Source organism: Anguilla anguilla, chromosome 7, assembly GCF_013347855.1.
Source record: "Anguilla anguilla isolate fAngAng1 chromosome 7, fAngAng1.pri, whole genome shotgun sequence".
NCBI lineage: Eukaryota > Metazoa > Chordata > Actinopteri > Anguilliformes > Anguillidae > Anguilla > Anguilla anguilla.
The window spans coordinates 32,471,755-32,484,380 of record NC_049207.1 but is presented as its reverse complement, the minus strand read 5'-3'; the positions used below and the strand labels follow the sequence as shown (position 1 = coordinate 32,484,380).

At 47.4% G+C, this 12,626-nt stretch overlaps 2 protein-coding genes across 2 annotated transcripts in view; both read right to left on the bottom strand.

Moving 5' to 3' along the window:
* Window positions 1-308: 308 nt before the first annotated feature.
* LOC118232231 (zinc finger BED domain-containing protein 4-like) lies at window positions 309-2,163 on the bottom strand. The gene has a single exon (XM_035427019.1). It carries the CDS (start codon window positions 1,307-1,309, stop codon window positions 542-544), a length of 768 nt encoding a protein of 255 aa, XP_035282910.1. The 5' UTR covers window positions 1,310-2,163; the 3' UTR covers window positions 309-541.
* Window positions 2,164-2,281: 118 nt separating this feature from the next.
* Window positions 2,282-12,626, bottom strand: part of LOC118232230 — a 52,888-nt gene continuing 42,543 nt past the window's right edge. Inside the window, exon 2 of the mRNA XM_035427017.1 lies at window positions 2,282-3,853. Coding sequence (XP_035282908.1) covers window positions 2,684-3,364 — 681 coding nt within the window. The 5' untranslated portion in view covers window positions 3,365-3,853 and the 3' untranslated portion in view covers window positions 2,282-2,683. The remainder of the gene's footprint in view (window positions 3,854-12,626) is intronic.

The window sequence follows — 12,626 nt, the reverse complement described above, 5'->3', positions numbered from 1 at the left end:
ACACAGATGAATCATAATGGCTCACTTCCAGTGTCACTTCTTCTATTGGGATGAGAGTTTCAACTAAATTGGACACAATGTCCCACTGGTCAGCAGTAGGGCACTTGTATCCGCCTAACCAGACGATGGGCGGCAGTGTAGTATAATGGGTAAAGAGCTGGTCTTATGACCTAAAGGTCACAGGTTCAATTCCCGGGTAGTACGCTGCCGTTGTACCCTTGAGCAAGGTACTTAACTGCATTGCTTCAGTATATATCCAGCGGTATAAATGGATGCTATGTAAATGCTATTGTAAAAGTTGTGTAAGTCGCTCTGGATAAGAGCGTCTGCTAAATGCCTGTAATGTAATTAATGTAATGTAATGTTCACCTGAGTAGATGCTAAGAGCACGCTTTTGCTCAAGCATTCTTTGCAGCAGGTGGAGCGTTGAGTTCCACCTTGTTGGGTTGGTCTGGATTATGTTGTGTTTGGGTAGGCCAAGGTCCTCCTGAATCTCCTTCAAATGCTGCTTGGCGAGAACAGAGTGGTGGAAGTGGGTAGCTCACTTCTTTAGCATTGCAATGACGTCGATGACTGCTCTTTGGCTTGACAGGCCATCGTTCACCACAAGTTGTAGCGAGTGGGCTGTGCAGCTGAGGTCTGGCAGTTCAGCGAGCCTCATTCCTTTTACCATATTTGCTCCACTGTCACGAAGTACAAGCCCCACATGGTCTTTGCTTATGTTCCAATCATCCAGCATGTCCAGGAATGTCTCTCTAATATACTCCCCAGTGTGGGACTCACACATCGCTTTTGTATTCAAAACCACCTGCTTTCTTGTCCATCCATTGTCAATGAAGTGGCATGTAAGACTCATAAGTGATTCTGTTGTCCCAGACCAGCAGTCAGTTGTGAAAGAGAGTGAGTGGCCGGCATTCTCTGGTTGGACCAGAGCCTTTATCTTCTCTACAACCTTGTGGTGAATACCTTCCATCATTTCTGTGCGGTAATACTTTTCGCTTTTCAGTGTGTATCTTGGTTCAGCTACAGCCATGAGGCGCTTGAAGCCAGCATCAGACACCACTGTGAAAGGTTGGTTGTCACTAACAATCATCTCTGTGATCACTTTGTCCAAATGTTTTGATTTGCCATCTGTATTTGGCCACCTTGTTTGTCTCTGAAACATTTGCTGTATTGTAGGCTGAGGTTGAGTCGTTTTCTCCGAAGTTTCTCTTTTCTTCTGTGCTGCATCATGCAATGCAGGGTGATGAATCCTTAGATGAGCCCAAATATTTGAAGTATTTTTAGTTTTTGTAATTGCTGCTCCCATACTGACACTTTCTTGGCATGTGTTGCACACCGCCTTCCCTGGTGATGGTTGGGTGACTCTACACTACGCTTTTAGGTCTTTGTGCAGCCATCTACAATGAAAAAAGCATACTGCTGATTATTTAATTCAAAATTAAGGCGGTTTCAGCATACGTTTTCCCATAGCCGTGTGTGCAGGCATATATACTATCAAGTATCAACTTGATGTAAGACTCTACCATATTAACAAGACTAATCCGTTATTATAATATCAAAATATGATACTTAAATTCCTACATAATCTGACTACTAATAGCACTGATAGCTGTACTAATTGTTAAAATTAAATTTGGTTTATCAAAGGGCAAATGCATTATAGACTAGTTCAGGTAAGTGTGCGTGTGTGTATTTTTCATTTTCAACCAAGACAGCCCTAGAAATTGTGTGAAGGGAAGGGGACTACAGTGCTACTTAGGACTACTGTGTCTTTTGTGGCTTGGTTAGGCCTGTGTGGATCATATCTTTATCATTTTGTTCTATGCTGAATATTTTAGATCGTGACTGTATTCTAGGGCCCTATGAAATTCGTTTTATCTTTTCCTGTTTTCGGATTTGAATTTTCCTGTTTTCGAATTTCTCGGATTTAATATTTTTTCCTTCGGATTTAACAAAAAAACAATACAAAATTATGTTTTTAACAAACTTTAATAACAGTACATCTGCAAACAGTGTCAATGCAGTTTTTAAAATTTGTTTTGATTTCTTTTTTTTTGTTTAATTCGGTTCAATGCAGTTCAGTGCAGTTCAACTGCCAGTGCAGTGCAGTCCAGTGCAGTGCAATAACAAAATAGTTAAATAGTTAAATAATAAAAAATAATAATTTGTTTAAAATTGTGGTGGGGTGGGCGTAGTTTGGGTGTCGGCTGCAGAGAGAGAGTGAGAGGAGCGGCTCTCGGATCCTTCGTCACAACTGTCAGGTGGAGGTAATCAGCGCCGATAATTATCAATTGTTTAATTGCGCTGATTGCCTCTGTTTTCAACAGTGAGCCTGGGGTTTTTAAAAGCGGGGACAGGAGCGGGAGTATTCGGGAGTAAACGCCAGAGAGACGACGGAACTGCACAGAATTACCGAACTAAAACAAAAGATCTGTGTTACGTTGTGGCCGAGCGAAGGCCGTGGGCTTAATAAAAGAGCACGGAAGTGCTAAAAACCAAACGTTGTCTCACGTGAGTCTGTTGGAAGGCAGGAGGGGTGGCACTCACTTGCCACAAAAATAAATCAGAAAAATTGTAAAATGTAATTTCTTTCAAAGGGATGTCCTTTAAAAATTCATGCTTCTCCCCATCTCTGGCTGACATCACCATTGTGATACATGATAGTTAGGCGCTTTGTGTTTTAGTCAGTGAGGGACTCTCTTTTGTCGGTCAGCAGCGTTTTGTACTTGCTGAAGCTTCTCTCTGTATCAACAGAGCTAACAGGGAAGAAGAGGTATGGCACAGCAACCTCTGCAACTTTAGGAAATCTTCCCCGGACACCCTCCCAGAAGCCACGAAGGTCAAGATCTGCTGGGGGCTTCTCATTTCTCACACACTGCTGGTACACCAGCCACTGCTCACTAAGCTCAGCTGAAGGATGAGCAAGAGGTTGCAGCTTTGCATAGTGCTCGATTTGCTTCTCCATGGCAGGGGCTTGTCTGGGGTCAAACACCCTGAGTAGCCTGTACACCTCCTTGGCTGGATGGCCATCCCAGTGTTTGGAGAACTTGTTGAAGGCTAGATGGAAAGCTTCATGGAGATTGTCCAGAATCTCCCTCTTCACCCTCATGCCAAGCTGGTCAAGGATGCTGTCAGTGTTGATGCCGAACCCGCATACCTTTGCTGTTCCATTACCCAGGTAGGACTCTAGGTTTTCCATGATGTTGAAAGCTGAAACTGCTGTGGGGCGGTGTGTGCCTTCGAGGATGGTCAGTGCTGTGATGAGCTTGGAGCATGCTTCAGAAATTAAGGTCAACTTCACCTTGATCATGTCCTTCTTCTCCTCAGTAGAGAGCAAGTCAAGGATGTTGGTCACTGCCATAGCAGATGACTTTTCAGCTTGAACGAACTCGTGGTAGAGATCAATGTGGTCTGCATGATATTGCAGTTTGAAACCAGCTGTTCTATCTTGTGTTTCCTGCTTCTGGGGGCACCTTTGTGTGTACACACTCCTTCATTTTCAAGAAGGCAATCCATCTTCTTTTCCTGGCAGGTTTTTTGACGAATGCCGATCTGACCCACATCACCAACGATGCTATTTCACCAAAGTATTTGAAGTGCTGCCAGGTCTCCCCCACCAAGTTGATCACATGACACAGACAGCCCACCTGCACACTGTTAGGCATCACACCTTTCAGTACTTCTCTGTAGGCCTTCAAGCAGTAGGATGCATTGTCTGTCACTACTGCCCAGACATCATTCAGGTCCAGCTTGTTCCTATGCATGGACTCCAAGACTGCTTGAGAGAAAGTGGGGTAATTGCAGGCATCCATGAAGATGACATCTGTAAGGAAGTATTGATCTTCAACACCTGAAATACATGTACAATTGTGTCATTATTCTGGCAGACAGATCAAATAACTTTATTATGAATTGTACTGCAAACAGTAGTAGGCTAATAATAATATTAATAATGATAATAATAATAATAATACCACTAATAATAATTAGTATTATTAATCATGTGATACTATAGCCTACATTTATGATACGTTTCATTACAATAATAATAATAATAATAATAATAATAATAAATAATAATAATATTACTACCACCACTAATAATAAGTATGTATTGATCATGTGATACTATACATTACATTATAATGTAGCCTAGTCTAATGTATTTTTAAAATACGTACATTGTCTACATTTATTTTGACCAACATTATTTAAATCTTGAGTGCAACACAATAATTGTGAAATGCAAATTACGTCCCACAGGGGCCACCGCAGCCTGCTCCGCCCAGCGCCCAGGAGAGGCTGCCGCAGCCTGCTCCACCCAGCGCCCAGGAGAGGCCTCCTGCCCCGCCCAGCTCCCAGGAGAGGCCTGCTACGCCCAGCTTGCAGCAGGGGCCACCTGCTACACCTGTTGTCCAGCAGGGGCCACCTGCCTCGCCCCCTAGTGTTCTCTCGCCGCCCAGTGTTCCCGGGCCCCCCAGTGTGCCCGCGTCCTCCAGCGTGCCCACGTCCCCTATTGTCGACCGGCGGCCAGTGTTTTTACCCGCCTGTCTACCTGTCTGTCTGCATGTCAGTAGGTCTGCTTGTTGTCCTGTCTGCCTGTCTGTCAGCTTCTGTGTCTGTCTTTGGGTTCGCCCCTCCTGTTGCATGTCTGTCTGTCTCTTTGCGTGTCTGTCTGTCTTGCTGTGTGTCTCCCCGCCTGCTTGTCTCTCTGTCTGCTCTTCTGTTAGTCCTCCCTGCCTGTGTTAGCCCATTCCCTGTCTGTGTCTTAGCCCATTCCCTGCCTGCGTCTATCAGTTCCGTGTCATCGGTGAGTCCGTTCCAGTGTTGTGTCCTTGTCCGTTCCGTGCTGTCTGAGTCCACTTCGTGTTGTCTGAGTACGTTTCGTGTTGTCTCTGAGTCCAGTTCCTTATGTGTCAGAGTTTAGTCCAGTCCCTTTCCTGTCTGAGTCCAGTCCAGCGTTGTGTGTTTTGAGTGTGTGCCAGTGTCTATCCGTGCCTGTCAGCTAGCTAGTGTCATGTTTGAGTCCGTTTCGTGCTGTGTCTTGTCGAGTTTGGTGTCTGTCTTGGCCCGTTTCCCTGTCTGTGTCTCCGTCCGTTTCAGTGTTGTCTGTGAGTTCAGTCCAGTGTCGTGTCTGAGCCCAGTCCAGTGTCATGTTTGTTTGAGTCCCGTTCTGTGTTTGAGTCCCTGTCCTGTCTAGTCCAGTCCTGTTCCGTTCTGCCCGGTTCCCCTCCTGTGCCCGGCCCCGTCCGTTCCGTCCCTGTTCCCGGACCCCCGTCCGGCTTCCGTCCCTGTGCCCTGTCTCGTCTCGTCCCAGTCCCCAGTCCTGTCTCATCTTGCCCCAGTCCCCTATATATTTCTATTAGACTTTTTTTGTAAATGTGTCCTTAATTGATGAATTGCTCTCAGGTGAATCTTGACTTTCACTAATGAAGGGGAATGTGCGAAGCGTTAGATCAACCAATGATCAGCCAGTTCTCTAAAATAGCTCAGGGGTGCATCTCATGAACCTTCAATTGGCAAGCATATATAGACAGAGCACAACACAGTGTTACAATTTCTGACAATGGAAGATCAATAAGGAAATGAACAGGGTGAGCAGCTGGGAAGAAGAAGAGGAGTAAGGCTGCGTGGTGGAAGGTAGGGAGGCAAAACAGAGGAAGAGGCAGAAGAGGCCAAGGACATAGGCACGTTCCTGATGAAATAAGGGCCACAATTGTGGACCATGTTCTCAATCATGGCCTTACAATGGCCGAGGCTGGTCGAAGGGTGCAGCCAAATGTTGGGAGAACAACCTGATCCTCAATCATTCAAATGTTTCGTAGACAGAACAGGTATGTAATCCAACAATGTGCACTGTAATGTAATACTGTTTACTTACTGTAATGATTCATATTACAGTATTCCACTTGCATTTTACAGTATACAGTACATATACTTTATACAGATACATACTGTACATATACTGTAACACACAAACACATATGTTTTGAAATCTTACTCAATCTTGTCTTGCATTACCGTATTTTTCCCACATAGGACTGCAAGACTACCTCACAGGGGGCCCCTTTTCACACCTCAACAGGAGGACGCTATTTTCACCATGGTCATAGCAAATAATGCTATTAGACTAAAGGAGATACAGAGTGCCATTATAGAAGACAACAATGTCTTTGAAAACATCCAATCTGTTAGCATCTCAAATATCAACATGGTGCTGAAAAAACAACAGATGAGCACTAAACAGCTGTACTGTGTACCATTTGAAATGAATGGTGACAGAGTGAAGGAGCTACGGTACCAGTATGTACAGGTAAAACATCTATGTGCATACAGTAACTACAGTAAACAGTACAACATTGTATAGTGATATACAGTACAGTAAGTGTGACCTGTACACATTTGCTATGGCTGTAGAAAAGAACATGCAATATGTATACATTTGATGTAACTGTATCTTGTCTAAAATGAAAATACATGTAATTCATAAAACCCATTTTGTATCTTCTGGGATATAGCGTATAATGGAACTGGAAGTAAGTGAACCATCTCACAACTTCATATACCTGGATGAAGCTGGCTTCAACCTGGCCAAATGCAGAAGGCGTGGTCAAAATGTCATCGGCCACAGAGCTACTGTTGATGCGCCAGGCCAACGGGGAGGGAACATCACTATGTGTGCTGCTATTTCAGAGCATGGTGTGCCAACTCGTATTCCCATTATAGGGCCACACAACACACAGCATCTCCTCACCTTCTTAGACACCCTCTACAGGGATCTCATCCCTGATGATGAAAGCGCTCTGATTAGAGATGATTTACCAAAGTATGTGGTAGTTTGGGATAATGTGAGTTTCCATCGCCCACTACAGGATGCTGATGGAATTCCTCCCACCCTACTCTCCATTCCTTAACCCAATTGAGGAATTCTATTCAGCATGGAGGTTGAAGGTTTACGATCGCCAGCCACATATTCAGATGACCCTGCTGGCTGCCATGGATGCAGCATGTGAGGACATCACAGTAAACGCCTGCAGAGGCTGGATAAGACATTCCAAAAGATTTCCACACCGCATTGCCAGGGAAGATATCCGTTGTGATGTGGATGAGAATCGGTGTCCCGACAGACAGGAACATCAGGAGGTGTAGAAAGATTGCACTATAATTCCCCATACAGCGCTGCATTTACAGTTCTGCCCAAGGGGTGTTTCCTATGTTTACGTTTCTAATTTTGTATTTTTTCCTTTGTGCTATGCAGTGCTGTAAAACAGTCTTGTCTCTTTCTTTTCTGTATTGCAATGACATGGTCTGTCAACAAATTACAGTACAAACAGTAAAAGCGTAAATGTGAATCCTGTCCAATCTCTTGCAATCAATCTCCCACATACGGTAATGTGTAACTTTGTACTGTTGAAATTGATATATTGTCACGGTACGGGTAGGGGGGACCCAAACGCAGATAGGAAAAAAACACAAACTCAAAAAGGGAAAATTAACAAAGATTTTACTAACAAAAAAGGCAAACAAACAGGGAACAGACAAGGCCACGATGGGCAAAAACACAAACTCAAAAAATATCTAAATAAAACAGAAAACAAGAGGAACTCACAAACACCGGCAGGGCAGAACACGGGCAGAGCAGAACACGGGCAGGCAGAGCACAAGGGCAGGTCAAACAAAAGGTAGGTACATACGGTCTGAAACAAACAGAAGTCGGGAACAAACACAAGTAGGAAACAAACACAAGGAACCAGCACCCGAGTCAAGGGAACAAAGAACTTAAATAGACGGGGTAACAAGACACAGGTGAACTGAAAATACAATCAACCCAGAAAAGGAGGGGATAACAAGACACAGGTGGGAACATTGATAGAATAACGAGACAATTGGAAACAATCATACAATTAACAGGGGGGAGCAGGACACAAAACAGAAGTGCCGCCATCTGGCGGCCCAACAAGGGAAACACAGACAGGAAAACACAGAACCATGACATATATGCCATACAGAAAAAGTGCAGCCTTGTGTATTTTCAATAATTGTCATCAAAACCTTAGCCATAGTTTACATCAGAAAATACTTTGAGTACACTGTTATATTGACAACATGGCTAAGCATTTTGACTATCTTGTTTGTAAACAATGACACAAGGACTTGTCATTCTGATGGCGCTGACATGTTCATTGACATAAATATTTACTTTTGAGAAATAAGCTAAGAATTCTGAGCAAGTTACGGACTTTTGCAGGTAATCCATTGTGTGGTGCTGTTTGTACGAATTGTTTCGAGAAATGCACTTACTGTTTTGCAAATGTTAAGGATGATTTGAGAAATGTACCAAAGCGACTGAGAAAAACTGTAATATACTATTATGTGTTCCTGTTAAAAAAGAAGAGTTTTCAAGATGGATGCCATGCATGCGGCAGTGCCATGAGTAAACATTACGGTGGCCCTGAGGGTCAAAACACAATAACATTTCAGAAAACACAACAACATTTCAGAAAACACAACGACATTTCACAAAACAAAACATTTCAGAAAACACAACTACATTTCAGAAAACACAACATTTCTCAAAACACAACGTCATTTCACAAAACACAACGACATTTCACAAAACACAACGACATTTCAGAAAACACAATGACATTTCAGAAAACACAACAACATTTCAGAAAACACAACGATATTTCACAAAACACAACAACATTTCACAAAACACAACGACATTTCACAAAACACAACAAAATTTCAGAAAACACAATGACATTTCACAAAACACAACGACATTTCAGATTACGAAAAAGGTGGGACAACACTTCTTGATTGTCATTGGACAGAACCCAAGTCAGTAAAACGTAATTTCCTGTTTCTATTGTGTACTACTCTCAGCAGTGTCCTTGCACAAATTTTAAACTGAGTTTGAAAGGATGGAAGAGGAGATTGAAATCATAAGGGAGTATTTTAACAAAGGACATTCATATGATGTAATTATCTCCGCCAGGCGAGAGTCTGAAGGGGATTATGCATTTGGTCGCGTGTGTGCGTGTGAGTTTGTGTATCTGCCCGCAGCTAATCTCGCATAGCCTACTACTGGGCCGAAGTATTTTATTTGAATGAGTTTCCATCATTGTCCTTTGAAATACATTGAGTGCTAACTCCGCACTCCTCCTAACTGGCCGGTAGGGGCCGCAAGTGATCAACAAATGGAGCATCGCGTAGTTCTGGCACGACACGAGAGTCAAGCGCTTCGGCTGAATCAGCTGATGGCTCAGCTGGTACTTCAGTACCACACCGCTGTCTGCACCTACTGTTCGACTTGTATCATACACCCAGACCTGCATACCTGTTCTGGGGTGCCTAAAGGCTCAAGTGAGTAGAGGTGACATCACTGCCTCTGCCACATTCTTTGTAGTGGATGAAGGAACCCCACAGCTCGGGATGGAACCGGATGACTGCTCTACATCTCTGTATTAGTGGAGATACCGTCCTCCCCTCTTCTGCTCCTCCGCTCCTGTGATGACCATGAGTATCACTGCTTCCACTGCTCTCACTGCTCCTACTGCCCCTGTGATCGGCTGCGCACAGGACTTTGTGCATCGAGTTTAAATTGACCCTACTGTTAAACCGGTGCATAAAAAACTATGTTGTCTGCTCTTTGCAGTCAGGGATGCTACCTCTACTGAACTGAAGCGCCTACTGGAAGCGGGTGTCATAGAGAAGGTTGATGCCTCTACCTGGGTGTCCCCTATAGTAGTTACACAAAGGAAAACCGGTGGAATCCGTATGTGTGTGGACTAGGGGTGTGCAGAGACGTCATTATCTATATCTGTATCTGTATCTGTATCTGTTCAACCAACAAAATTATCTGTATCTGTATTCGGATAGAAGACAGGAAGTGGGCATGGTTTATACCGGGAGTCACGTTAAATCAGGCAAATGTTGTATTTTTTAACCTAATATTAGGTTGGCAATGCAATTGTTGTGCCTTCAAAGCATCAAATTGATTTAATATTGGCATATAATTAATTATGAAATATATTTCCGCATCCTCATACTATACTTTTCATCTCTCTCTTTTTTTATTTATTTTTATGAACTGTCTGAACACCACCACCACCACCACCTAACCTCCTGCGTGGCGGAGCTGACATCTGCATTCCGGGCTTCCCCACCTGGCTTCGCTCCCCAGCAACCTGCGGCTCCCGCTACGCCTGGCATTCCACCTGCACCTGCTCGTGAACCCCACCTTCCTCCTCCGGAGAAGTACGACGGAGAACCTGGTGGCTGCCGCCTATTCCTTATCCAGTGCCGGCTGATCTTCCAGCTACAGCCAGCTACCTTCCCCACTGAGCAGGCCCGAGTTGCCTACATAATCACGCAGCTCACCGGGCAAACTAAGAAGTGAGGAACGGCTGCCTGGGAGGAGGGGCTTCCCTGCGTGCAGACCTCCACGCTGCTCGCAGAAGAGATGAGACGGGTCTTCCACCGCTCCAAGCACGGCCATGAAGCGGCGCGAGAACTCCTGCGCATGCGCCAAGGGGGAATGACGGTGTCGGACTTCGCCATCGACTTTCGTACCGTGGCTACCTCCAGTGGCTGGGAGAAGAAAGCTCAGCACGACACCTTCCTCAATGGCCTGTCTGAGAGCGTGAAAGACGAGCTGCTGACCCGGGACCTGCCCGAGGACCTCGATGATCTCATCGCCCTGGCTATCCGCGTGGATTCACGCATCCGAGAGCGCACTCTCGCAGCCAAGGGGTCTACAACCGAGCAGTCACAGAGGTCCTGGACCACTGCCGCACCTTCTACCAATCCCAAACCTCCTCCAGTCATGATGTCGGACCCGGAACCGATGCAAGTCAACCGTGCTCACCTGACCAAGGAAGAGAGGGATAGAAGGATGCACACCAGGTCCTGCCTCTACTGTGGGAAACCAGGCCACTATGTCGCAGCCTGCCCGCTAAAAGACAACGCCCGCTAGTGTGTCGAGGAGCACTAGTGGGCGTGATTCCAATCGAATCCTCCTCAAAACACCGGACTTGCCTGCCCGTCACCATTGAGTGGGAGGGACGGACCAAAGGGACTACCGCCCTCATCGACTCTGGGGCCGAGGAGAGCTTCCTGGATGCTGGGGTTGCCGAGAGATGGGGGATCCCCTTGGAGAAGATATCATGCCCTCTAGTGGCCAACTCGCTCAATGGCCAGAGGTTGGCGAATATCACTCACACCAGCGTTCCTCTCAAGGTTCGGCTCTCCGGCAACCATCAAGAAGAGCTTCGGCTCCACATCATTGAATCTCCCCACTCACCCATCATTCTCGGGCATCCCTGGCTTGAGAAGCACAACCCCTGTGTGGAGTGGAACTCACACAAGATTTTGGGCTGGAGCCCATTCTGTTTAGCATCTTGTCTGCGAGAGGCCCATTCTTCTGTTCCTGAATCACCTCCTCCCGAGAAGCCGACAGACCTGTCGGCGGTTCCTACCGAGTACCTGGACCTAGAAGAGGTCTTCAGCAAGTCCCGAGCCACCTCTCTGCCTCCTCACCGCCCTTACGACTGCGCCATCGACCTGAGGCCCGGCACCGCTCCCACCAGAGGTCGATTGTTCTCTCTGTCTCGGCCGGAAATGGTTGCCCGGGGCGGGCGGTCACGGAGGCGTCGTGGTCGGGCTGCCTCCCGGTCGGCCAGACCTCCAGCTGCTCAGCCAGTGGATCCCTAGCCTGCGTCTTTTGAGGGGTCTCGGCTGGTAATTTTTCCAGGGCCCGGCCCGCGGGGGTCCCGCCGGTCCCGTCCGGCTGCCCAGCCGGGTTCCCTACGGCTGGGGTCCGTGTTCCTGTCCCCTGCCCAGCGCAGACTGCAGGGGGGTCTGCCTGCTCCGCCCCAAGTCCAGGAGAGGCCGCCTGCTCCGCCCCAAATCCAGGATAGGCCGCCTGCTCCGCCCGTCGTCCAGCAGGGGCCACCGCCGCCTGCTCCGCCCGTCGTCCCGCAGGGGCCACCGTCGCCTGCTCCGCCCGTCGTCCCACAGGGGCCACCTCCGCCTGCTCCGCCCGCCGTCCCGCAGGAGCTGCCTGCCCGGCCCACCGTCCCGCAAGAGCTGTCTGCCATCCCACAGGGGCCTCCGTCTGCTCTGCCCCGAGCCCTGGAGAGGCCTCCAGAGCTGTCCAGCGCCCAGGAGAGGCCCCCTGAGCCGTCCAGAGGCCCGGAGAGTCCGCCTGCTCCATCTGTTGTCCCGCAGGGGCCGCCGCGGCCTGCCCTGGCCACTGTCCTGAAGGCAAAGCCACCTGCCTCGCCCAGTGTCCACGCCTCGCCCCCTAGTGTCCGTGCTCCCCCTAGTGTTCTCGCTCCGCCCAGTGTCCGTTCATCGCCTAGTGTTCTCGCTCCCCCTAGTGTTCCTGCCTCGCCCAGTGTTCCCACGCCCCCTAGTGGCCGTGCTCCCCCTAGTGTTCTCGCGCCCCCTAGTGTGTCCAAGCCGTCGCTGCCCCTACCCAGTGCCCAGAGACCTTGTCCCATCCTTGTTCCCAACCGTGTGTCTGCCTGTTCACCTGCCCCCTTATCTGTTTGTCTGCCTGTCTGTCTGTAAGTCAGTTGGCTTGTTTTTTGTCCTGTCTGCCTGTCTGTCGG

Coding starts and splice junctions, on each gene's coding strand:
- LOC118232231 (XM_035427019.1), bottom strand. CDS start 1,309: ATGGGAGCAGCAATTACAAAAACTAAAAATACTTCAAATATTTGGGCT.